Here is a 26,204-nt window from a genome sequence, read left to right as displayed (position 1 = left end):
GAGAGTGGAGAGACACAGCTTCGTCTTTTAATTCATCCGACTGGATCAGCCCCTCATGACCAGGAAGCTCAAGAGAAGCACAGAAAGCTGTGCTCACTGGTCGGACTGTGTGTGTGTGTGTGTTCGTTCGTTCAGACAGACGATGTTGGGTGTTCTGGTGTGTGTGTTGCTGCTCTCCGGTTTTGTCCACACCGGACCGACTAACCCACGCTGTGACGTCCACCGATGCCCCAAGAAGCTGGACCCTGAAGTGCACATGAACGTTGTGAGTACCCCCTGCTGACTGTCTATAAGGTCCTCAAAGGGAACCCTCAGAGTAAAGGCTGGTCTTAACTCACACCACATTACTTTCTTCGATAATAGCCGAAAACAAAACGCATCTGCGCGTCAGACAAAACTCTCCCACCCCGAGGTGCATTTAATAGCCGGAACTTTGCAGGCATCCCACACACCAAGCTCCCAATTCTCAAAGTTTTCCTGCTCGTGTTCCTCTAATATAATGTTAGTTTCTCTAAATATGGCCGTTGTTATTCCTAAATTAGCACAGCTTTTATTCTGAAAATCTTATGACCTTTATTCTGTAAAAATGACTTTTGAAATAGTACATGTTTCTTTAGACATTATGGTGAAATCAACAGTAACAGGAACCTGAGGCCAATCAGAGTCAGTGAAATGATCAAAGTAGATTCTTCATTGATCACAGTTTGGTCTTTACTGATCAGTAAACCAGTCCAGAATCTTATGTTTGCTGATGGAATCTGATCCAAACCTGCGGTCTCTGACCCCAAGAGATTCAGGTCTAAGGTCAGAGAGAGGTTCTCAATCCAAAGCGTGACCTAGCCTTCCTCTTTCTTTTTAATAACCGGGGGATATCAGCAAAGACCAGTTCCACTTTTTATTTAGAAACCATGTAGTCCAGCTCGTACTGAGACCAGGTGCAGACTGTCTGGGTGGTGTTCAGCCACCAACCTGGCACTGAACACCACAGAGACAAATGAGATAATACTGGACTTCAGGAGAAAACAGTGCAGACCCAGCCCCTCTCTACATCAACAGGGAATGTGTGGAAAGGGTGCACACATTTAAATTGCTGGGTGTCCAGATCTCTGAGGACCTCTCTTGGTCGCCTAACACCACAGCCACCATCAAGAAAGCACAGTACTCCACCTCGTCAGAGTGCTCAGGAAAGGAAGCTGCCGGTGGCATTCTACCGTTGAGAGCGTTCTTACATACGGCATTACTGTGTGGTATACAGGCTGCTCTGCTGGGGACAAAAAGCACTGCAGAGACTTGAGCAAGAACTGCAGAAAAGACCACTGTCCCCCTTGCCAGTGTGAGTGGTGAGATGTGACACATGCACACATTCCACTTTGTTTCCTCCACAGAATAACTGATTTTATAATAGTCTGGAATGTTGGGCAGAGAAATCGAAAATGCCAGTGTAAAGTTTTAAAAGGAAGCATTTATGCTTTTAAAAAAAGAAAGGCCCGCTGCCCTCACTGGAAGACCTCGCCATGTCATGCTACCTCAGCAGGGCTAAAAACATTCTTAAGGACCCTAGTCACCTAGTCCTAGTAGACATTACAGCACTGCCAAAACACACACCAACAGATTCAGAGAAATGTTTTCACTCCAGAGCCATATTAAATAAATAATAAATTATTGTTGTACCACTGCCAGAGCTGCTATCCCGCACTACAGATGCACTTTAAAACTGTGCAACCTTAATTATCTATGCATATTTATATTTGTATTATTCTGCTATGACAGTCTACCTTTTTTATGGCGTTATTTTATCCTTTTTATCTTTTTATGTCCTGTGTTGTGTGTTTTTATGGTGAATACACCAGTTGAGTAGCAACCGACAATTTCGTTGCACACATATGTACAATGACAGTTAAAGCCTTCTGATTGTGAAAATCACACGGCTCTCTTCTGGCACCAGATGACCCCATTTGATCTGGATCTGGTGCTAATGTGGCGGCAGGATTTGGCTTTTGGGGTCCGAGCTGTGGTTGCTGTCAGGAGGGTTTTCAGATTAAAAACTGATCTGAACAGTTGACCTGTACTGCTACAATGGTCAGACACAACGTGGGTCATGTGACCCTGTTTCCACATGAACCTTTGTTCTTCTTTTCAGCTGCTCAGTCATCAGGAGAATTTTTTTAGCCCACAGTCCTGTCTCACAGGCACATGCTCCCTTAGGCAAATGAAGTGAAACACTGATTTGTTCAGGATTTTTCTTCTTCCTGTTGTGAAGAAGTATCAGTGTGATATTTACACATTCTCTTACTTGTTATTTATTTATGCTGACTAAAATTTTTTAGAACAGATAAATATAAATCTTGAATAAATGCACATTACGATGAGGATCGTTTATATTTGAAGCATTTTTCGAAATGTTAGTTTTTTTCACAAGATTATGAAAAGATAATTGTATTTCTGCAGGTCTGAAAGGTTCTAAACTGTCCTTATAATAGCAGTATTAGTAGCAGTAGTATAAATGTGTGTTCAGACGGAGATTATCCGGCACTGGGGTTACCCAGCAGAGGAGCACGAGGTGTTGACAGAGGACGGCTACATCCTGACGGTGAACAGGATCCCAGCTGCAGGTCAGACTCTGTGTGCTCTGCTGAGATGAATGATGTTCAGGACCTCAGACCGTGGTCCACCAGGACTCTCAGCTCTGGTTTAAGAGTTCTGTGTGTCCTGCAGATCCGAGGCCGGTCGTCTTCCTCCAGCACGGCCTCCTGGCTGACAGCAGCAACTGGATCACCAACCCACCAAACTCCAGTCTGGGTTATGTGCTGTTTGACAACGGCTACGATGTGTGGATGGGAAACAGCCGAGGAAACACCTGGTCCGAGAAACACCAGAGTCTCCGACCAGACCAAGACGACTTCTGGAAGTTCAGGTACAAGGATGTGGCATCACCTGTCTGACAACATTATGGGTCTTTTTAGAATTTCAAATTAAGAGTGGACTCTGTCATTGTAGAGGTCCAGTTACATGGCTTTGTTGTAACATCTGCTGCAGCTTAATGATTTTAATACTAATGTAATAATAATATCTGGGCATGTGTAAAGGAACCAGACTGGGGATAATTTTGTGCCTTGTTTTGCCTTAAAGGGGTGTAAAAGTGCATGTGTAAAGAAAAGAGACTTAATGTGTAAAAACACTCTTTGTGCCACAGCCACATGAGTGACATGAGACTGTAAATGGGTGCTTTGGTTAAAATACAGGGCTTCTACTTCATCTGTCAGATCCAGGGACATGCAAATCAAGTAATGGCATCACATCAGCGCAGTCACAGAAAAAGGCAACAAACAAATGTATTTTCATTTCATGTAGCCTTGAATGCTCAGACAGGAAACTCTGCATCATCAGAGTGAAGGGTTTCAGTCTGTCTGTGTCTGCAGTCACGATGAGATGGCTTTGAAGGACCTGCCAGCAGTTGTAAACCACATCCTGAAGGTGACGGGACAGGAGCAGATCTTCTACGTCGGACACTCTCAGGGGAGCACTATAGGTACTTGTCAGAGAAAATCAGGCAAAGTAAGGTTAACGCTTACTTTATTTGGAAAATTGCGTTGATTAGAACCATGTACAGTGGCCCAGAGAGGTCAGCACTCTCTCTTGACAGTTTCTCTTTTTTTCCCAGCATTCATAGCATTCTCCATGCTGCCAGAGCTGGCCAGTAAGATCCGGTTGTTCTTTGGTTTGGCTCCCGTGGTGACCACCTCCTTCGTCACCAGCCCCATGGCCAAACTGTCGTTCCTGCCAGACAGCCTCATCTGGGTGAGACTGGACCTCCTGCTAATGAGTCACCAATATGTGAACTGTTAACGAGTCATTTGTAACGTGAGGTTGCTTCGCATTACGAATCATCCAGGCGATGAGTTAATGACAGTTCTGCTTAAGAGGATTAAATGAATCAGCTGAATTGTTGCTTCAATGACTGATAAATTTATTGACTGAATGAGCCAAACAAAACCGCCCACCTCTGTCTTCTGTTGTATCTGTGTTGTCTGTTTAAAATGGTGCACTGATCAATTAACTGAGTGACTCCTCTGTGTCGATGTATTGATGATGTATCAACAACATGCTGACAATCTCTTTGGTGTTGTCCTTATGTAGAAACTTTTTGGTAGGCAGGACTTCCTGCCTGAGAATAACATAACCAAGTGGTTGGCAGAACACGTGTGTACGAAGGCGCACCTCAGCGAGCTGTGTGGAAACATCTTATTCATCCTGTGCGGCTTCGATGAGAAAAACCTCAACATGGTTCGTATCAGACAAACATGAAACGTCCGCCTGACATCAGGTGACACTGAAGGCACCACGACTGTTTCTTTAACAGGCTGAACTGATGTTTAATTAATGGTTTGTAGTTTTCATGTCAAGTGACTGTCACTGATTAAAAAAACATGCTGGAGACATGGACGGATCATGAGACATCAGGCCCCCAGACTGAAAGAGAGACTGCAACCAGCACAGCAGTGGCCACGTTTATCTATTTGCAGTCATTTATAGGTTTCTGTGTAATTGTTTTGTGTGGTTTTGTGTCTTTTCCGAGTCATGTGACTGACTTTGCAGCAGTCAGAGGCTCCGTAGGCCCATTCAGTCATCCATTCATAAATACTGAGTGTGTACAGCTGTGGATGTCTGGGTGGATTTTATATGTAGCTGACTTATGTCCCAACCTGGGCACGGCCAGAGTGTGCACATTAGCATGTGAATAAAGTCTCATTTTTAATTTGCTACTTTTACCTTCAAAAATAAATCTGGAATTTGCTCAAATGTTTGACTTTATTTTATGACACATGATTCTCATGTAATTAACTGTTTCCAGACTCGGATTCCAGTCTACGTCGCTCACTGTCCTGCAGGGACCTCAGTCCAGAACATGGTCCACTGGACCCAGGTAACGCACCAACCACAGTAGTCAGTTTATTAGGAACCCCTGTGATCCCACAGTGCTGCAGTGAGTCCTCCTCCACGAAGGCGGTGATTTTCAGTTTGTGTTCAGACTGTTTCACAGAGGTGCTGGCTCACCTGTGTGGTCACTGTGGAGGCTGCAGGCTGTACTCAGATGCTACAAGTAAAAGCCCTGCATTCAAAAGCTTACTGTCCTTAAGTAAAAGTACACAAGTATTATTACTTAAAATATCATAAGTAAAACGAGTTACTACTGATGCATTAATGTCTGTGTCCTTTTACTGTTGTAAGAGAATGAGGTGGAGTAACTGTGAACTGGTCTCTACTGTATACGGTTTAGTTGTGCACTTCACAGCACTCTGAAGACAGAAACAGCCAAATGTCCTGGTTTACAATGTGCAGACAAGAGTTTTTGCTGCTGTTTCAGGCCATTCGGAGAGGGAAACTGATGGCGTTCGACTTTGGAGCTGAAGGAAACATGAAGCACTACAACCAGGTGAGACTGGACCAGGACCCGTCAAGAGTCACACATGAACCAGCACCATAACACTGAACACATTTCCTTCATAATCTCTCTGTATATTAAATGCTTTTATTGGGAAGTGTTGGGCTAACTTTTTCTGCACTCAGTCCTGGAGAGGACTTGATGTCAGGTTTCTGATAATAAACCTGACATCTAATAAACGACGTCTGGCCTGTGATCGTGGGCTGCATATAGTTATTAGACACATAATAAGAATTTCCGTGTTTGCAGCTGTGTCTCTGCTTCCTGTAAACCCCAGTCTTCACTGGAGCACATCAGTTTTCAGAAAGAAACTTTGTGTAATGTTCGGTTTTCTCTGAGTCTTCCGTGTGTCTGTCTGCAGACCACTCCCCCTCAGTACCGTGTGCAGGACATGAAGGTTCCCACCGCTGTGTTTTCAGGGGGACAGGATACGCTGGCGGACCCCAAAGATATCGCAGTGCTCCTCACTCAGGTCAGTGCTCGGATACACAGAGTCACAGGTAGAAGAGGAGGAGTCAAAACCAGAACCAGAAGAAGCAGTTAACCCACATGCTGGATTACAGCTCATGTTTTAGAGTCCAGTGTGTCTCCATCAGGAACAAGGAGCAAGTCGTGTACGGGCTCCTCATTAGTTACATCTGCTTACCTGCAGCATTTATGGCAAAATTCGACACTTGGTCAAATCCAGTTATTATCAGTACCTGAAGAAAATTGCAGCAGTTATGGCTCTCACAGAAATCTATGTGCACAAAATGTTTCCATGATTAATAAACAATTTGTTATAAAATGCACAGGGAGAAAGAGAAATGCAGCGTTGCTCTACAGGATCATAACTTTATACAAAGATTTGTACAAAATGTTTTGACGACTTTCAGTGTCCCAGTGGTTAAATTCAGAAAGACAATGTGCTATCCTCAGAGGAAATGTCTTCATTAATAGCGATCAACACTGAGAAATATCAGCTTTCTGTCTGTGTGTGCAGTTGTCCAACCTGGTTTACCATCAGCACATTGAATACTGGGAACATCTGGATTTTGTTTGGGGTCTGGATGCTCCTGAACAGATGTTTCCCTCCATCCTGAAGCTGCTGCAGGAGCACCGCTAGAGGGTGGAGTGTCAGTAGGTGGGTGCCCATCCACCCATTTTTAATTCAGTTTTATCCAATCTACATGTAAAAAGAAAATGAGTGGAAGTACTGGAAATTCAAAAATACAGTAATCTTGAAATGTCACTGTGAAGACAAATTTCTATTTTCAGTATTATTTAGCTAAATCAGCAAATCACAATGTTTAGTTTTTCTTTTCACTGTATGGTGCCTTTGTACAGCTACAGAGTGTGTGACTACATTCATGATGCATTAACGAAGGCTGTAGAGGTCAGAATCCTTGAATAGATTAGATAGCAGGATCCTGACGCTTCACACTCAGGGTGAAACATATTTTGTATGATGTTTAACCGCCTAGACAGTGATCACATCTAGCAGAGGATTTTTTTATCTCTTACCATGTGAGGTTGTCTCTTTCTACACCTTCTTTGCCATATTATAAAGGGAGTGAGTATTCTTCATTCTATGTCATTCACTGTATAATCTGCTAATGACCATTCAGCTGAATTATGGCGTTCTTAATAAATCAAAGAAAGGCCAGTGGGGCTCTTGTTCATTTCTCATCTACGTAGTATGTTTTGCTACTGCAGTCACTGAAAAACTAAAAGCTATTTTTAGCTTCTTTTGCAATGGATTAATGGCCCCATCTGGAAAATAAACCAGCTGCTAATATTCAGTGTAACTGTAGTGGATGGAAATGAGCATCAATTCTCCTTGCTTATTTTCTCAGTTTCTTGGTGGAGACTTGGTCAAACATTACACTGCATTCTGGTGGAACTGCACTTGCTGTGTGTGAAGACTGTGATATAGTTGGCGTTCCTCAGTGTCCTGTGTCTGCTGCAGGTTGGCCAGCAGTCTGGTTTCAATGAGCAATGTTAATGAATGCATCTTGTGATTATGAAGCAGCAGCAGATCGTGTGTGTGTTTAACTTTATCCCCCTGGACCATTTTATATACCCAGCAGCTTTAATGATGTGATCAGTTGGGTTGTGCATATTTTTACCCGCAGTAATGCTTCATATTGTACAAGAAATTATATTTGAATATATATGTGAAAATCACATATCCCAAAAAATATTTCTTTAGCTTCAGATGGAAGGATGTGCAGTGTTTCAGGTTTCCTGCAAAATTGGCAGAAAAATAATGAATCCAAAGCTAAACTGAAAAAGTCAGTGATTATTGGCGCCTTTAACAGCCAAAATAAAATTTGCCAGTGAAGTTATTTTGTGCATGTTAAAGGGTTTTTACACCTCAAAAGCACTTGAATTCATTTTTAATGGAGTCAGATATGTGTGTGGCTTTGTTTCATACCATCAAAATGCTGCGATCGCCAGAGTTTTCTGTCAATGTTTTGCCTACATTTTAATTTCAATTCCTGAATTTCGACTTGTGAATCTGCATCGTGGACCAACAAGGAGGGAGCCCAGGTGCTGCAGCTTAGAAACAGATATAAATTCATAGCAAATAAAAGAAAACATAAAGCTGAAATGTTTAATTTGAAAAACAGGATTTATTATTAAACATTCAGTTTTGTTAGTTTGGTGTCTAGAAATTGTGTCAGAGTGAGATATCGGTTCCACTGTTCTGTGGTTGCAATTTTACGCATGCGCAGCTTTAACACCCACACCTGTGAACCCGGAAAATGGGAGTGAGTGTTCTGTATGCAGAGACGATCTCAGAGCTCCATCAGTCGCCGCAGCAGCCGGTGCTTTCAGCCATTTTATTATCAGCTTCATCTGCTTCCGTTTAACCAGCTTTATTAGCATTTCTCCTTAAGCCCCGGTTTGCTGTAGTCCTGGATCGGCTCTGCATTTCGTCTGGATCCCGTCGCTCTAACTCGACTTGACTGGCGCCTCGCCACCGTGTCTGAGCTCAACATGTGGCAGCAGGATGATGCCGATAGGCTGCGGAGATAAAGCCGACGATAAACCGGTAAATTCAGTCACTGTCATCCCGGAGATTTCTGCCATTTTGTATGTGTTTTCACCTGTTCACCTGTCCGCGCGGGCTCAGTAGAACCGAGGCAGAGCGCTGCTGGGTGTTTGTCTCGGTCTCGGTTCCCTTCTTGTTATTCAGAGGCAACAGGAAATTAGCGCGTTTGTGTTCGTTTCACCTGTTATCACAGGTAAGAAGACCGTCCAGCACTGAATGAATCCCCCCGATTTTGTCTCCCGAGTCACGTGCAGAAAAAGAAGCAGCAGCTGATTCAGAATAAGTTTAAGGGCTTTTTAAAGGGGTGGAGACATCTGACTCAGACATTCAACATAACAAACGGCTTGGTTGTTATTTTTCATGTTTAAATGCGTCTGTTAACCCCTTAAACAATATAGAATTTAAGAGCTGTTTTCCGGTTCCCTGGAGGCCTAACCAAACCTCTTAAAACACTTAAGTCTAAGGGGTGACTTTCTCCTTAATTTTCACACCAGACTATTATCTTTGTTTGGTTAATAAAGCATTCATTAATGGTTTTGAAAGAGGAAAAATCCCTTAAAAACGTAGCAAACTCGGTGTATTAATGAAAACTGATTTTCTGCTCGAAGTGTTTTAGATTTGTCAAACATTTTTTAAATACAAATTAATGTTACATCCTGGTTAGTTTTCACTAAAATGGATTAAGGTGCAGATTTAAGAGTTCATCTCAAAGTAGGGGTTCATGCATGTAAAGATAGTCGATATGTCAACACACACAATTATACACATATCCAACAAATGCTAATCCAATATCAATTTGCTTATACCTAGTACATGCTTGAATGGAGTAGGAAGAAGTCAGACTTATCCAGTCCTACCCCATGACATCATCTTACCATCATTGGTTTGCAAGCAGTATCACGACATAAATAATTCTCTTCTACACCACACAAGTAATATACTAAAGAATTATAACAGAGTGTTAACATTCTATGGGCCGGGCAGCACGGTGGCACAGTGGTTAGCGCCGTTGCCTCACAGCGTGAAGGTTCCAGGTTCGGGCCCCACCTGGGACCTTTCTGTGTGGAGTTTGCATGTTCTCCCCGTGCTTGCGTGGGTTCTCTCCGGGTACTCCGGCTTCCTCCCACAGTCCAAAGACATGCAGCTTAGGTTGATTGGTGTCTCTAAATTGCCCATAGGAGTGTGTGTGTGGTTGTTCGTCTATGTGTTAGCCCTGTGATGGATTGGCGACCTGTCCAAGGTGTCCCCCGCCTCTCGCCCGATTGCCGGCCGGGATTGGCTCCGAACCCGTTCAGGGATTAAGCGGTAGAAAATGAATGAATGAATGTTTAAGAGCTGTTTACTGCTTTAAAATTGATGATGGTGATGAAATGATTGATTGAAAATCCTTTAAACTGAAGAAAATCCTGTAGAGATGCCTTATTCTAATCCATTAAAGTCAATTAAAACAACTGCATGATTAATTATAAAATTAAGTCCCATTTAAGGTGCAAGTCTTTGCTTGGTAAACTTAAAGTTTTGCACTTTAATGACACCAGGCAGAAGTCAGTATATTAAATCAAGTAATTTTTAAATGTTATGTCATTGTACAAATTAAAGCCCGTGAACGTGACCAGCTGCAGTTTAAGTGTGTAGCACTACAGGTGAGTGTGCTCAAACAGGTGAGCTCAGATGTTTTCAAAGTGAATGTGGACGAACAGGAAGTGTGAGTGAACACACCTGAACCACAGGTAGGACTACACCTGTTTAAACCTGTTGCGTCAGAAGTAGAGGGCGCCCCCTTCAGGCAACACACGTCAATACAGGCAGCATATAGCGTTGGTCACCAGCTGTGGCTCGTTTCAAAGCTTAAAACACATTTGTCACAACACAGTTTCTACACTCGGCACAGCACTAACCTTTCGCTCATGTTTCAGCAGTAAATCCTTGTGTCAGCTAACAAGCCTGTCAGAATATGTGCCATTAGCAGCATGCTAGTCAGGGTTCTCAACATCATATGGCATGTGGAGTTCAGCTGCAGGCTTGGCTTGTTTTAACAGCTGCATGAACTAACACTGAAATCCTTCTTAAACGTTCTGGAATAAGACTTGGACTGAGAACAAGCAGATCTGTTTTGATCCAAAGAACAGATACAACTGATACCTCTTCACGCTGTGGACGACTGGACTGAATCAGCTGTATTGTGATCTTGTGCAGAACAAACTATATGTGGGGAAAGTCCAGCTTATTTGCAAAGCAGCAGAGAAAACTATAAACACCGAATATAAATGAGTTGGAGGCTGAAGCTGTGGGATGGCAGGTGTGAATGCTGATGTAGGGGTCAGGGAACACCTGAAAGGAAAATGACAACTGAGCTCCATGCCACAAAGTGAGATGAGCAGCTTATCCAGCTAACTTTGAGATCAGCTCAGGTTTTCTGGTACCACGAAGCTGGCTAACTTTTAACTGGCTCGATTACTGTGGCAATTTATGCCACACATCATCAACCTGCTCTGGAGCAGGTTAGCATGATCACATCTAAGCCTGTCAACAGCCTGAGCACCGACCAGTCAGATCACTGGAAACACTGAGCGGTTGTTCCTACGGGGTCCGAGTCTACATTAATGTGATGAATATTAAATAAATGTTTATACAGCACAGTCGTATAGTTGTGCTCTTTACGGATTTCTAATAAACTGAGGGAGTCTGCAGCCTTCATGATGATCAGCATTGTGTTTTAAATGCACAAAGATGATTTGATTATGGATCGAATTTTTCACAGGCTCCATCGCTGCAGCTCAGAATCACATGAGGACACTCTGTGATAATGGTTTTTTATTAAATCAGTAAGCCATCCTCTGTTAAAATGTCCCTTGATTATAAAATGAACATGAGGTGTAGCTCCTCTCCTCTCCGCAAAAACCGTTGGGTTTTTTGACAACAGCTTCTTCATCATCAGACGAAGAAGAAAACACTACTCACTGAATAAGGTGAGTAGTGCACGGTATCTTCTTAGTCTTTCCTTAATAGTTGAAAATTATTTCCTGAGTTTCTGTAGCTTTTTATTTGGCTCTAGTTTTGTGATTGTTGTTCACACTTCACCTGCTGTAACGTCACTTCCTGCTCGCAGGTATCATTGCTCCGTCTCGTATTTTCAGTGGCTGACTTCACTCATGGTGCTGTTGCTGTCACGTCTCCTTAACAACTTAGCCTCTCACATGCAGGCGCTCGTGGACTGATAGGAAAACCCAGATTTAACAGAGCCAGCTGATGACTGGCTTTGTGGTACTGGTTATCCAGGACAGTCAGTGAAGCCAGATCACCCCAAGAGAACCAGAATAAGCTGACCTCGCTTCGTAGTGCAGGCCTCTCGTCTGAGCTATGGGGGCCTGAACGTGACTTAGGAAATAAATGTGTTGAAAAGTTGATAAGAATATACAAGGTGTGGAAATTAAATGTATCTTTGTATGTGACCTTGGTTTTATTTGACCAACAGTCGAACAGACTGCAAACTGGAAATATCAAGGCCATCTCTGGTTTGTCTGGTCTCTCTGGCCTTTCTGTTTTATTTATTTTTTTGGACCCTGGTCTCTGGCTTCTGTGCTCTCTTTGGTCCCTGGTCTCTCTGGTCTCTGCTCTGGATGCTGTTGTTGCCATGGCAATGCCCTGCAGATGGTGTTGTGCTGATGGACTGAGTCAGACTCGTCTGCTCCTCTCTTTTCATTTAGTTGTTAGAAAACACGGAGGAGCAGAAGTTCTACTCCTCCTCCTCTTTTGTCTTTTCTTCTTCTCTCTTTGTTATTAAAGTGGCTGACTCACTGGAGGATTGGTTTCCAGTTGTCCTGGTAACTGTGGACCAAACTGAAGGGTGACCAGACATGATGATGTGGGGCTGATGGGAAATGAAATGCCTTCCTCACACAGACTGCTCCGGTTGGCTGCTGCTGCCTGGTAGCATTAGCCACCATGCTAGCTCCTTACACTGAGGGCTCAGATTTAGAATCAGAATCAGTTTTATTGGCCAGGTGTTTTGGACACGAGGAATTTGACTCTGGTACAGCGGCTCTCAATACGTTTGTACATACTGTATCTTTTTGTAAGGCAATAACAAAGGGCAAATAAGCAGTATGCCGATATAAGGCCATATAATATAATAATGTAAATGATGTAAGCAAAGAAGGGAATGTGCATTTGGAAATGAGGTAAAAATAAGAATGAAAATAGAGTACTTAAAGGATTTAAATTATAAATTTAAAGGAACATTACACCCAAATTTGTCTTTAAAGCCACATTAACAACGAGGGAAAACTGCTCATTTCTTCTGTTTTTGTCTCTTCTGTAGTGAAGCATCATGGGAGGTGGCAGATGGATACACCGGCTGTGGGCCGACCAGTGACACATACGCACACAGATGCAAAATGGACAAAGGCTTCAGCTTAAATATGCTGGTGAGTGTTTCTGTGTCTTTTTGCAGGGTCTGTGGCCAAATCTTAGTTAGATGCCATGGTTGTGAGGACATGCTGTCCAGTCCTCAGACTTCAATGTGCTGTTTGAGAGTTCAGACCTGGTTTTGGGGTCTAGGTTTATATTAGGGTAAGGAGCTATAGGATGCAGTGCATCAGAAGTATAGCCAACTACCTCTGGTTTTGTGCAAACCTTCAAATTAAAAGCCCAAATGATGTTGAATAAAAGATCAGGCCAGTGGTTAGTGTTGTTTCCCACAAATCCCAAAGTGGTATACTCACTGTAATGTGTGTGTGAAAGCAGACTCTGGTTCAGCCTGTTGGTCTGTGCCACAGACCTCCACTGCCCACAAACTATTAAACACCACCCCAGTGAGCCAGTGAGGTGTCTAACCGGTTCAGTGAAAATTTAGACCATTAAAAATTCTTCATCTTCGTTTTAAGAGGTATTAAATTCTAGTTACTTTCCATGTGAAGAGCCCCTTTGTCCAAAGAGTCTGTGCGCTACAGGTTTGTGTGAATGTATTTATTTACATTGTGCGTCTGTGTAGCTTGTGCAGTTCTCCTTCACAGACGTGATGCCTGGTGGAATCCAGGCTACGTTTGACATCATGTGGAAAAGTGAAACGTTGCGTGCTCACTGACCGACTGCTGTCAGTGTAACAACTCTACACGTTAAACTGATTTTACAGAGACGAGCCAGCGTAGTGGGCAAATGCAAGCCCTCGGATCCATTGCGTTTTTCGTGCAGTGTGAGCAGCAAGTGGGCCTGGGTCAACAGAGCAGGCACGAGTGACTGTCTTCCGTCAGACACTGCTACAAAGTGATGGCTGTTTGTTAAAAGCAGATGGGCCTCACATTTCTCACCTTATCCTTTTATCATCTTTGCACTGTTGGAAATAATAGTGTGTGTGTGTGTGTGTGTGTGTGTTTGTGTTTGTGTTTGTGTTTTGCTGAGGCATTAACAAATGAAACACTGATGTATGATAGTATCTTGGTGAGTGCAGCGTTTTGTGATGGATAGAGGGCAATAACAGGACACTGTCTATTTTCACTCTGACTTCCTCTTTCTGTTTCTCTTCCTCTTTTTCATTTTTGTTCATTTCTTGTTTTTCCCTTTGTGTTTCTCTTCCTTCTGTCTTCCATCTGCTCATCTGTCACTTTCCTCCTTTCTTTCTCTTTTCCTTTTTATTCACTGTTCCTTGTCTTTGTGTTCTACATTTTATTCCTGTCTTCTCACCTTGACATCTATCCTTCCTCCCTCTCTCCTTCCATCCTTCCCTCTGTTTCTGATCCCCTTGCCGTTTTTCCTGCTTCCTGTCCTGAATATAAACCCTGAACAGAGCCCTGTTTCTCCTCCTGTAACAAACGCTGCATTCAGGCACCCTGTGGGGACCGTAAATCTCAGTTTTCTGCCTGAGAACACAGTTCAGATGTTAATGTCATGACAAAGTAGTGGATGAGGCATAATATTCAGTGCACAAACCTGCATACAGCATTTTTTTTACCTTTTCAGTTTTAATGCATCAAATTTTATTATACACTCACAGCCACTTTAATAGGCACACCTGTACTGCTGTATGCACTTCAGTGCAACACTTCCACCTTGACATCTGTGTTTATGAAGCTCAAAATGTTTGTTTTTGGTGAAATTGTAATAAATGTATAAATTCAGTTCTGTGTTTATTACTGAGGTCATAGTTAAAGGTGGTGTTGTACTGGACTGCATTATATTCAGAGGTGTCTCTATATTTTTGTCCTTCCCAGCTACATACATGAGAGGCTCACACTGCGTTGAACTGCATACGATTGTACAGGTGCGATAATTAATGTGCCCGGGCAGTATATAAGGAAAACAAAAACTGAGGCCTACCCAGGACCAGCACACTGAGTTGGATATGTAAAATGAGTGAAATGCCCCTTTTAAATGAGTAGTTTGTTGTGCAGCCTCCAGGGGGCGCGGGACTGGTGACCTTCTGAACTGGTGTGTTTGTGCAGAAGAAGCTGGCAGCAGAGCCGGACTACACCGACGTGTCGCTGACGGCAGCCGAGCGTGTCCGTGCGCTAGGGAAGATGGGATGCAGCGTGGAGATCAATGAGGACATCGCTCCACGACGCTACTTCCGCTCAGGAGTGGAGATGGAGCGCATGGCGGCGGTTTACCTGGAGGAGGGCAGTCTGGAGAATGCCTACGTCCTCTACACCAAGTTCATCACGTGAGACACATATAACACCTTTGCACTAATATTATCAGAAGAATATGGCTGACATCCTGTTTTATCTGCTGCTGTGTGTTTAGCCTGTTTGTCGAGAAGCTGCCCAACCACAGAGACTACCAGCAGTGCAGTGTCCCCGAGAAGCAGCTCATCATGAAGGTAACAGCTCTGACTGTTAGTGACCAGGCACACCTCCCAGCCCCCCCGGTGACTGACCCTAGACCTCTGCAGCTAATCCCCACACCTCTAGAGTCCGTCCCCAGACGCCTGCAGACGAGTCCAGGATGCTGTCAAATGAATGTAGTCAGTCTCAGCAGCAGATGTCTGCAGCTGAGACTTTAGCTGCAGACATCTAGTAGCAGAACTAGTACTGGTCATGTTGACAGTAGGAGTAGTAGTTACAGCAGTAACAGCTATACTCTGTCTGTGTAGAAACTGCAGGAGGTGGCGTTTCCTCGTAAAGATGAGTTAAAAAAACGTCTTCAGGAGAAATACAGCAGAGAACACACGGAGTACCTCAGAGCCCAGGTCAGTGTGTGAGTTTGTGTGGTCCAATCATTGTGTGTGTGTGTGTGTGTGTGTGTGTGTGTGTGTGTGTGTGTGTGTGTGTGTGTGTTCTGTAGATTAGATGGCAGTTTATCTCTGTCTCACACAGGGAGCTCCTAGTGTTACTGTTGCCTGCTCTAATCACACCTGTAACATGGAGTGCTGACTTTTACATTGAGTTCATCTCTGTGAACACCTTTTGAGTGCTGTGTTAAGAGGTGCCTCATGGGTATTATTCAGTGGAACGGCCTGTATATGGTGAGTAGATATGGAATGTGTGTTAACCTGAGCGTTAACATGACAATGTAAGCAGAAAGGTGAGTGCAGGTTAAAGATGGAGGTTAGTTTTTAGACATAGACCCTAACTGCACACTACAGACTATAAATAGCTTGTGCAGTTGTTACTATCAGAAGAAAATACATTGATTGTACATGTGTATGTACATAACATTGTGCATTACTAAGTGCAGCCCCCCCGGCATCATGACTCTTTGTGGATGTGCTCCATATTCAAATGGGAGGGGTGGGTGGGCGAACGAGTTGTTCATTGTTAAAAAAATAAAATGGAGATATTAGTATAAGTCTGTGTTCACTCTACACTGTGCCTGTCTGTTTTCAAATAAAAAAGTAAAATGCAATTATGACCAAGACCAAAGAAAAATAGACTTGTTCTCCACATCCACAAAGTCAGTGTGACGGTCATTGACGGACATCAGTTGTCAGAGCACGGCTGATGAGAACTAGCCCAGTTTGGATTTTCACTCAGGAGAGGGGTTGTGTTGTTCCTGGGAGCTTAAATTCTTGTGTAAAGTGTTTTGGATACTGTTACATTAATCATCAGTCTTCACTAATGTGAACAAATGAAAACTTTCATTACAAGAAACACAAAGTATAATATTTATGTGGCTCCAGTAAGTTACACTGAACTACAACTAGTATTTTTAACATTTTGGAGAATCAAGTACCCTGACTGACCAGTGAGCAGCTCCTGTGTGCAGTGTCCCCATAGATGTACAGACAACTGTCACTGGATCACTGTGAGACTGATGGAAACTTAGAAACAGGAGGATTGTCAGGCAGGTTCCGCAGCCTCTTCTCCTCTGGGTTCTCAGTCGATTTATGGAGGGACATCGGAGATAATGAGATCCCGAGGAAGTGGACATCACACTGGGTCAGATAACACATTTCATGTCTGTGTTCACGCACTGAGGGAGGGCTTTTCCCCACACAAAGTACAGCAATCACATGCTAATAAGGGGTTTACCTTGATGTTCTATGTGCACTGCGAAGAAGTGGAAGCTAGTTAGCCTTGCTTGCTAATGTTAGCATTGATTCCACCCTGTCATTTTGGTCCACGTTCTTTCAACACCTGCTGAGGATGGGGATGGATATTCTTCATTATGGTTAACTGTCTGTCATGGGTACGTGTGTGGTGACAGCCAGTAACTATACGAATTCATTGCCTCGTGTAGCCCTTTAATCTGAAGGGAAGGTCAGAAAATAAATGTAGGAGGTATGGTTGCAGTCCAGTGTCACTCTGTGTTCAGGGCCTTCAATAGCCAGAGGAGACATTTTGCTTCTGCACACAAAGTTCTTTTTTTGGGGGGGGGCAGATTGTGGCAGTTTGCCCACCACGGCTTCTCTCAGTTTGACTGTTTTATCAATAAACATGTTGGAGTACTATGACTCCAAAACCTGCTGCTCTAAAACTACATCTTCATGAAAGAAGGTTTGAACATTTAAATGAATAAATATCTAATAACAGACAATACCAGAAAATGTTTCACTAGTTAGTTTATCTAATAAATCCCAGAGTGATTGAGTTTACCGAGAAGTATTTCACAATAATACTGCAGTAATTTGTGCTGCGCTCCTGTTTTAATTTTTCATCAGAGCCAGGCGGTGGCGGTGGATAGGTGTGGCCAGCAGCTGCAGCAGCTCTCCCTCTTGGATGAGGATAGAAGGCGGCTGTTGCTATTGGAGGAGGAGAAGCAGCGTGTTGCCAGCCTGCGACAGATGCAGATCGAATCAGAGCAGTTTCGTTACTTCGAAGACCAGCTGAGGCGTCAGGAACTGGCCAATAGGAGAGGAGAGGAGGTGGGGCAAAAGGTGACCGCACTTTTACTACTACAGCTCTTATTGCTAACACTCCAACTACTTACTTCATACAAGTAATACTACTGCTAATGCTTTAGTACTATACTGTAGTACTGCAACTGCCTCTACATTTAGTTTTAGTGTTGCTGCAACTACTACTTCTCCTATAAGTGCTAATACCACTATTACCGATTACCTACTATGATTACTTCAAATTACTACTATTGGTGCCCTAATATTAGTACAACTACTCTTACTGCTGCTATTGCTTCTCCTGCTGATACTCGTGCTATTACATTTACCTCCACTGATACTGCAAATACTATTGTTTATACAAGTAGTACAACATTACAGCTACCGCTACTAGTACTGTCATTTCCCTACTACTCGTACTGCTGTGAATACTAATGTATATCTAGTACAGTTGCTACTACTGGTACTACAGTTAGTGCTGCTTCTGTATGTGCCTAGTATCAGCATTGTGTACAATCAGTAGTATTACTAGTGTTTTTCATTCAGGTGGGGACTAAAGTGTCCGAGGTGACAGACGGCTCCTGTCTGTCTCGGCAGCCAATCGGAGACAGATTACGAGTCCAGGGGGCGGATCCTAACAGAAACAGGCCCCTGGGTCCTGTCAGCCAACCGGCTGCCACACTGGCTGGAGTACACAGTGAGTACACACACATGTACACACTGTGTGCAGACACTGTGTATTCCACATGTATTCATGCTCCTGTGTGTTTGTTTTGTGTGTGTTGTGCAGCTCAGAGGGTAGAGGGTCTGAGGTGGGTGGTGATTCCCAGAGATCTGACATATCGTTTCCTGCTGCTGGCCAACTCCAACACGGCCAGAGGCATCGAGACCTGCGGAGTCCTCTGTGGACGGCTGGTGAGGCTGCTGACCGGCTGGTTACTGGGGCTGACTGCTGAATGGCTGGATACTGGTCATTGGGTGGTTACTGGGACTGGCTGGTGAGACTGTATAATGACTGATTATTGACTTTTTATTGGACATTTATAGATGGTTTATTTACCGATAACTGAATAATGACTGGTCACTGACTGTTAACTCTTTATATACTGTTATGAAACATAATCAGTCCGTAATGACTAATCTATCTGCTGACTGCTTGTTGAATGTTTACAGACTGTTCACTCACTAATAACATTTACTGACTGACTATGGAATGGCTGACTTTAACTTAGTATTTTCTGACTGTTTACCAACTACCAGTCTCACATCAGTCAATAACAGACAGTAAAATGTGCCAAAGAATTGGCCAGCATTCCTCTGGAAGCTCAGCGTATGAGTTAAATGATGGTTACCTATCACTTGGCCCCAGAAAGGGAGTGTCAGGCCAGGCCGTCCTAAATCTGCAGAGGCCCACGATAAGACTAACACTATGCTCCAGACTTAACCTGCCCTTAACACAAGGCATCCTGAACCCTGTCCTCACCCGAGCCATGAGCAGATATGGGATAATGATAGTCACTTCATTTGGCCAAGTATGTTACACACAAGGAATTTGCTTCCGGTACAGAAGCGAGGCAGCCATCTGCAGTGACAACTCACACTCATCTCGGGCAACTTGGGGTTCAGTGTCTTGCCCAAGGACACGTCGACATGTGGACTTTAGGCACCGTGATTCGAACCTCCAACTTTCTAGCTCTACCCACTGAACCACAGCTGCCCCCGAACAATTTTTTATTTATTTATTTATTGTAAGATCTTAGCTGAAAGGCCAAGAAGCTTGACACACAGCATCTGCCTTGTGTTTTGCTCAGGTTAAGCGGTGGCTGGTCCAGCTGGCTTGTAGTCGCAGTCGCCTCTGACCTCATCAGAATTGCGTTGATACCGAGGGACATTTTTGTGCATTTTTTCCTAAATACAGATTTTGAATTTCTTAAGTGTTTCAATTTGGTTATTTTTCTCTCTCTCTCTGTTTTCCGTCTTGTGTGTGTGTGACTGTCTCTCACCCTTAGACGCACAATGAATTCATGCTGACTCATGTGGTGATCCCAAAACAGTTGGCCGGTCCAGATTTCTGCGACATGGAGAACGTGGAGGAGCTGTTCAGCTTCCAGGACCAGCAGAACCTGCTGACGCTGGGCTGGATCCATGTACGACTACGTGCTAAACAAAGACTAAAGACAAATACAGTTAGTTGGTTGAACAGGCTCCTTAAACTGAGCTAAAAAAACAAGTTTGTTTTCCAGACTAAATAGTTAAAACTGTGAGGTCTTCACAGTGTAAATGTGGTGACAGGTCTGGGTCCTCACAATGTGGACTAAATGAGGGACACAGCATCGATTAGCAGTTAAATCTGAGGTCCTCACAGCACTATATAAGCCAGATGCACAGAGAAGTGACCTCTGTTGTATTTTTGTTCTCACCCCATTTGCATGATCAGATATCACCATGGCAACAGGCCTGTGGTTGAGTGGAGAGAGGGAGGGACAGAGATAGGAACAGCGGGACGGAGGTCTCACTTTGCTTTACTAATCATGTGTGTTGGTTTATTCACTAACGAATGCTCTGATTAGTTTGTGTTCATGTCTCAGTGACTTTCACTTTCTTGTTTTTGGCATCTCCATTGTTCCACATCACATCTGTCCAGTGAAAACCACATATCTCCATGTTTGGTGGTTGCCACAGCAGCTGAGTGATACATATGCAAGATTCAGTCCCTGCTCAAGGAAAATTTAATGTCACTGGTTTTCTTCTATTTGAAAGTAAAACATTCTGATGATACAGGGTTTTTGTTGGACAGCCATTCTCATAACGGATCTGAAGATGTTTGGCAGGTTACTCCTACAGTTTAAAAACGCACACTGTGTTTGACTGACATTCATTTTTAAAGCAAAAACAAGCATTGTTGAAAAGGATCCTTAAATTCAGTTCTTAAAAAATTGTGACCAAGATACAGTTAAACCTGCGGGGTCCCCACACTGTCAACGAGTGGTCAGGTTTGTGTCCTCACAGTCTAATAAGAATCCCCTCCGTGCTGTGTCAGCTGTTGTCGTCGTCATGAATGCCTGAGAGTTTGTGCATTTGTGTTGCAGACTCATCCCACTCAGACGGCCTTCCTCTCCAGTGTTGACCTCCACACTCACTGTTCATATCAGCTGATGCTGCCAGAGGCTATCGCCATTGTCTGCGCTCCCAAACACAACGAGTAGGTCACGCACACACTGTAGACTACATTTCCCACCAGGCCTTTAAAGCACCAGGGGCCAGCTGCATAAATGATATGTGTATACAAAAGGCCATGTGTACACCTTTTCCCATACATTCGCGTGTGTGTATAAAAGTAGTGCATGCAAATGATTGATTAAAAGCACATTTACATCTATTTATGACTACAGGTGGGAACAGAAAAGAAGCTTGTGCACATGCGCCCAGTTCCAGGACAGTTTGATTTTATAGGGCCGAACCACACGTACATTTGGCTTTATAAATCTGACAAAAACAATGTGTACACTCACAACTGTCTTAGTGTGTACACAATTTTAGTCATAAATCCACACAGAGTTTTATGCATCTGGCCCCTGGTGTGACAAAGTAATGAGGGGTGATTTTAATTAGAAGTGAAGAGTGCCATTTTTTCCAGTGAAAGATCCACAATGATGGACTCTGGAGGCCATGTGTTTCTTCTTTTCTGCTGGACATGCACTGTCCGGTTTGGGTCAGTTCTGTCGGGTGTATTATAAGGTCCGGGTACGATGCTGCTACTCACTCGCTGTATCACAGCAGACAAATCTCCTGTGGCCCAAACAGCATTTTCCCTTCAGACCACAGTGATAAAAGAAACTAAACTGCAAACAAGGGCTGTTTTTAATCTTTCAGTGATGGTGTTTTAATTCACAGAGATCTGTGAAACTAGCTTAAAAAGCGTGTTTCAGTTTTGTGGCAATGTAAAGTCTGTTGGCCAGCAGGCACCTGGAAGCTAGTTCCATCTTTGAACCTGGTATCCAGCCAGGATGCTGTTGTGACCCAGCCTTTAAAGTGGCTCCAGCTTTATTACTTGTGTTTTAGATGCACTCGATTCTTGAAGAGTGTCCCTGTATTAAATGTATTAAATTTTATTTCAGTTTTCAGTATTCCTGAATTAATCTGCGTTTCAGCTGTGGAGTCATGTTATATTCTAGATACTGATTTTGATTGGAATAAAAATGAAACTCTAAACAAGTGACTTCAGTGGGATTTGACAGTGATCGTGACTCCCCATTTCTCTCTCAGTACTGGTGTGTTCAGGCTCACTGGTCCAGGGATGTCAGAGGTTTCTGGCTGCAGACTGAAAGGTTTCCATCCTCACTCCAAGGATCCTCCTCTCTTCACTGTGAGGCCTTTTCTGTTACTCCTAGTTAGTATTGTTGTCTGACCTACATATGGTTCAGTCTGCATGATACGAGTCCTGTAACATTGTCTCTGTGTGAGAGTAGTCTTTTAAGTTCCTGCCGTGTTTGGCTTAGCGGCACTACAGATCATATATTGAACCCTGACCAATTACAGCTCTCCCTCCATCTGTCACCACCCTGATCAGAACGACCACACTCAGTTTAGTTCCTGAATGCTCTTTGGGATCAGGCCCAGTTTATTACCCTACTGTATTTTTTTTTTTCTTTTGATGGAACTAGACTAGCGTCTTCTCCTACTTTCAGTCTTTGTGCTAAGCTAGGCTAACATCGCCCCCATCTGGGTCTTTGTGCTAAGATAGGCTAAATACCATCTGTGAGTCTGGAGAAGACGGAACCAGAGGATTGACCTAAATGTTGGACTGTTCCTTTAAAGATTTAAAGTTCGTTAATTCATGCATGTGACACACACCTAGATTTACCTCCAGCCTTTCTCTCTCTCTCTGTGTCTGTATGTCTCTCGCCCTCTCAGGTGTGTAAACATGTTGTGGTGAGAGAGTCGAAGGTCAGCCTGCTGGACCTCAGGTGACAGACAGGAGGCGCTGTCTGTTTGTTTACTGCCAGACTTTTATTTTCTTAAGAGGAAACTGAACGCCTTTGTGTCTGAGCTTTTAACTCATGGAAGGAAGTGTTTTCTCACGCTGAAGACACAGTGTACATACAGTTCTCTGTATGGTTTTTGAAGCTTTTTGTGGAGTTTGTTCTCAAAACGTGTCTGCTTTTGATATCCTCTGCTGGCTCTAAATAGACACGGATCTCTATTTTTTTGCTTTTTCTGTGGATCGAAGTTTCTCCTGGTGCATTTTAAATAACAAATGTGAGGCGTGCTGGAACAGTTGAAGTGACAGAGTGCCTTCTCATGAAAAACCAACATGAATGTGTCAGACGAGCTAACTGTTAACATGAACAAGTGTTTGGTCAATTTTGAAGGGAAACAAGTTATTTTATCAAGTGAATTATGTAAATGTGAGTGTTTGTTTTTGTTGGATTTCAGTCGGGCAGCAGCAGGTTCAGAGCTGCTTTAATGCTCTCACCCTGTAAAAGCAGCGTTATTCTTTTCATTGTTCAAACTACAAAGTTTTTTTTTCTGAGCTTCAACAAAACAAACAGATTTGTCTCCATTAAAGTGACATGAAAGACATTTATTGAAGTGAAGGTAAAAAGCAACATGGACATTTTCTAAAACCGGGAATGAAATCTGCAGTTTGAGCTTTGTACAAGCAGAAACCCACTGAGGGCAGTCGGGACGTCTCATCGGTTCAGAGATTTTACTTTGATTGGCTCAGTGAAATCTCAGTAAAACACAGACGTCGCTGTCAGCAGCTAAAACCCGGAGGATGAGCTCATAGGCTACGTTAACATCACGCGTGTGTTTTTGTGGGTTTAGTGTCAGTAACATTCAGATTCTCTCCACTATACTTCTGTTAGGCCATGTTTCAAAGTAAGTCTGATATTCGACCAACTTCAAAATAAAAGCCAGGAATTCACTTCAAAGTGAAGTTGTCCTAATGCTGACTCGTATTCACTGAACTGGCCCGCAATCCACCATTTGGGAATCCTTGGTTACACGTTTAAACAAATCTTCATTTTTTAAAAGGTGTCGAGTTTCTTCCTGTTGTTGCTGTATCTTCAACATGTTCTCAGACAAACCTCCTGACAGCCCTGTCCTGCTGCTGCGCCGCCTGGGGATGCACAATGGTGCACTGGTACCTCCTGTTTGTGCACCAACAGATGTTTTATTGTTCTGGTTGTTAGTGACTGGACTGCTGTTTTTAAAACTTTTTGGTAATAAAACACCAAGTGCTGCTCAGACCTGCCAGAGATTTTATTCACTGCAGAATTTGAATTTTGACCTCAAACAGTTGGTCTGGTGTTGTCGGTTGATACTTGGGGCCTAAATCATATATATATATATGTATACATACATACAGCCATACATACATACAGTGGGTACGGAAAGTATTCAAACCCCCTTAAATTTTTCACTCTTTGTTATATTGCAGCCATATGCTAAAATCATTTAAGTTCATTTTTTTCCTCATTAATGTACACACAGCACCCCATATTGACAGAAAAACACAGAATTTGACATTTTTGCAGATTTATTAAAAAAGAAAAACTGAAATATCACATGGTCATAAGTATTCAGACCCTTTGCTCAGTATTTAGTAGAAGCACCCTTTTGAGCTAATACAGCCATGAGTCTTTTTGGGAATGATGCAACAAGTTTTTCACACCTGCATTTGGGGATCCTCTGCCATTCCTCCTTGCAGATCCTCTCCAGTGCTGTCAGGTTGGATGGTAAACGTTGGTCGTCATGTTTAACATGTCATTTTGCTTCAGTGGCATTTTGGTCTGTTTCACCCAGATAGATGAGTCGGTGTGAAAATGTGGGAAAGATGGTCAAAAATGTGATTTAATGTGCTTCTCTTAAAAGCAGTTGTAGGTTTGGTGGTTGAATAAAAATGGGAAGGAGAAAGCTGTGTGACCACACAAAGCAGTTTTGAGTTTTGAGATTCAGTAAATTTGCCACTTCCCCTTTTTTTAACTGTCTTCTTTTTTATGTGGTGTCAAATCTGTGAAAAAGAAAACATTTGTTTGTACATGACCCGGTTGTACTTTTCCTCAGATGCCTGGTAATATCTAACATCTTCAGAATGAATCTAAATGGTAAATCATAATAATGTGGTTTATGATGACATATGAGTGCACTTTTCAAAGTACTCTACATCAGGATATTTCATTCTGACTGACAAGATGTAAACCATCTCAGGGATGATCAGAAGAAATGGACAGCACCTAAGTTAAATATATGAGTGTCACAGCAAATGGTCTGAATACTTATGACTGTGATATTTCAGTTTTTCTTTTTTAATAAATCTGTGAAAATGTCAAATTCTGTGTTTTTCTGTCAATATGGGGTGCTGTGTGTACATTGAGGGGAAAAATGAACTTAAATGATTTTAGCATATGGCTGCAATATAACAAAGAGTGAAAAATTTAAGGGGGTCCGAATACTTTCCGTACCCACTGTATATATATAATATAGTAGGTAGACCAAACTTTTCAAAGACCTACAGCTGTGTTTCACAATTTGACAGGAAGCTCTTGGAGTTATTTTTTACCACTGTTGATTGTGTAGCTACAAGCGTTAAATTGTGATCTGTCACCATAGATGCTGCTGCTCTTTATCAGGCAGCGTACAGGAGGTTTACACAGATGAAACAGACAGTGGTCTTGTACGAGAGCTTTTTATTGTCTTCCTGTCACTTCTGTGTTGTTGAAGTCACATGACACAGTTTCCCATCTTTAAACTTCTCCACCTTTCTGGTGCAGGTCCGACCTCCTGCTCCACACACCGTGTGACATCATTGTAACACTATGTTTACTCCTTAACAAGAGAAGATGACACCAGTGGGAAACATTCAAGCTTTATTCATCAAAAATAAAACCACACCTTTGGACCAGAAACTGTACCAACAAGAAGGATGCAGTGGGCGGGGCCACAGCTGGAGTGAGGGCAGGTGGGGGGGGACAAGAGGCACATTCACAGTTTTAAGGTGAGCAGAGTGGGAGGAGCTGAAAACCTGATGGTTTTCTAATGGAAGTTCTGAATGGTTCAGGTCACCAAAAACAACCAGGATTTACAAAACATGATTTCCCTTTTTCCAGATGTTAATTTTCTAACTAGGAGGGGACTTCTAAATACCAAAAACCATGCCCGACTTCCTACTGCTGTTGTCGCTGTGTGAATGTTTTTGGGAGCTGACATGGGGCCTGTTGGTTCATGCTCAGTGAGGGTTAAAATAAAGATGGTGCTGAACATAGAAACTGGGGGGCTGATGGAGCGTGAAGACCCTGATGGATCTTTTAGAAGCACTTGCGGTGGACAATGGAGGGTCCGGCCTCGTCGTACTCTTGCTTGCTGATCCACATCTGCTGGAAGGTTGAGAGGGAGGCTAGGATGGAGCCACCAATCCACACAGAGTACTTCCTCTCTGGGGGGGC

The 26,204-nt window shown here is 43.1% G+C and overlaps 2 protein-coding genes and 1 long non-coding RNA gene across 5 annotated transcripts in view; 2 read left to right on the top strand and 1 right to left on the bottom strand.

Annotated features, from left to right (window-relative positions):
* lipf (lipase, gastric) overlaps positions 1–7,260 on the top strand; it is a 10,032-nt gene extending 2,772 nt beyond the window's left edge. The window contains exons 1-10 of one of the 2 annotated variants that reach the window (XM_020616674.1): positions 11–265; positions 2,516–2,612; positions 2,716–2,914; positions 3,420–3,529; positions 3,662–3,798; positions 4,138–4,284; positions 4,853–4,924; positions 5,366–5,434; positions 5,805–5,915; positions 6,426–7,259. In XM_020616674.1, the coding sequence (XP_020472330.1) occupies positions 56–265; positions 2,516–2,612; positions 2,716–2,914; positions 3,420–3,529; positions 3,662–3,798; positions 4,138–4,284; positions 4,853–4,924; positions 5,366–5,434; positions 5,805–5,915; positions 6,426–6,548 (1,275 nt within the window). In that variant the 5' untranslated portion in view covers positions 11–55 and the 3' untranslated portion in view covers positions 6,549–7,259. Of the gene's footprint in view, positions 1–10; positions 266–2,515; positions 2,613–2,715; positions 2,915–3,419; positions 3,530–3,661; positions 3,799–4,137; positions 4,285–4,852; positions 4,925–5,365; positions 5,435–5,804; positions 5,916–6,425 lie in introns of those variants that run through there. The other variant, XM_020616675.1, reaches the window with a different exon arrangement.
* Positions 7,261–8,038: 778 nt separating this feature from the next.
* On the bottom strand, positions 8,039–8,740 carry LOC109969644 (uncharacterized). The gene is made up of 2 exons (XR_002276284.1): positions 8,536–8,740; positions 8,039–8,452 (listed from the first exon to the last, which is right to left on the bottom strand). It is a non-coding gene; the product is annotated as an uncharacterized LOC109969644 (long non-coding RNA).
* On the top strand, positions 8,393–23,996 carry stambpl1 (STAM binding protein-like 1). Of its 2 annotated transcripts, none has more exons than XM_020616673.1 (12): positions 8,393–8,480; positions 12,802–12,907; positions 14,921–15,138; positions 15,222–15,297; positions 15,571–15,666; positions 17,578–17,793; positions 18,301–18,451; positions 18,545–18,669; positions 19,764–19,901; positions 20,844–20,956; positions 22,021–22,120; positions 22,669–23,996. In XM_020616673.1, exons 2-12 carry the CDS (start codon positions 12,878–12,880, stop codon positions 22,723–22,725), a joined length of 1,320 nt encoding a protein of 439 aa, XP_020472329.1. In that variant the 5' UTR covers positions 8,393–8,480; positions 12,802–12,877; the 3' UTR covers positions 22,726–23,996. The 2 variants fall into 2 exon arrangements, with proteins under 2 accessions (XP_020472329.1, XP_020472328.1); XM_020616672.1 differs by having other exon boundaries at positions 19,764–19,940.
* The last annotated feature ends 2,208 nt before the right edge of the window (positions 23,997–26,204 follow it).

Source organism: Monopterus albus, unplaced genomic scaffold, assembly GCF_001952655.1.
Source record: "Monopterus albus unplaced genomic scaffold, M_albus_1.0 scaffold177.1, whole genome shotgun sequence".
In the NCBI taxonomy this organism is placed as follows: domain Eukaryota; kingdom Metazoa; phylum Chordata; class Actinopteri; order Synbranchiformes; family Synbranchidae; genus Monopterus; species Monopterus albus.
Note: the sequence above shows the minus strand (reverse complement) of the source record. Positions and strands in the feature narration are given on the sequence as shown.

Coding starts and splice junctions, on each gene's coding strand:
- stambpl1 (XM_020616672.1), top strand. CDS start 12,878: ATGGACAAAGGCTTCAGCTTAAATATGCTG. Junction 15,298..15,570: donor AGAAGCAGCTCATCATGAAG/GTAACAGCTCTG, acceptor CTGTCTGTGTAG/AAACTGCAGGAGGTGGCGTT. Junction 18,670..19,763: donor GAGTCCTCTGTGGACGGCTG/GTGAGGCTGCTG, acceptor TCTCACCCTTAG/ACGCACAATGAATTCATGCT.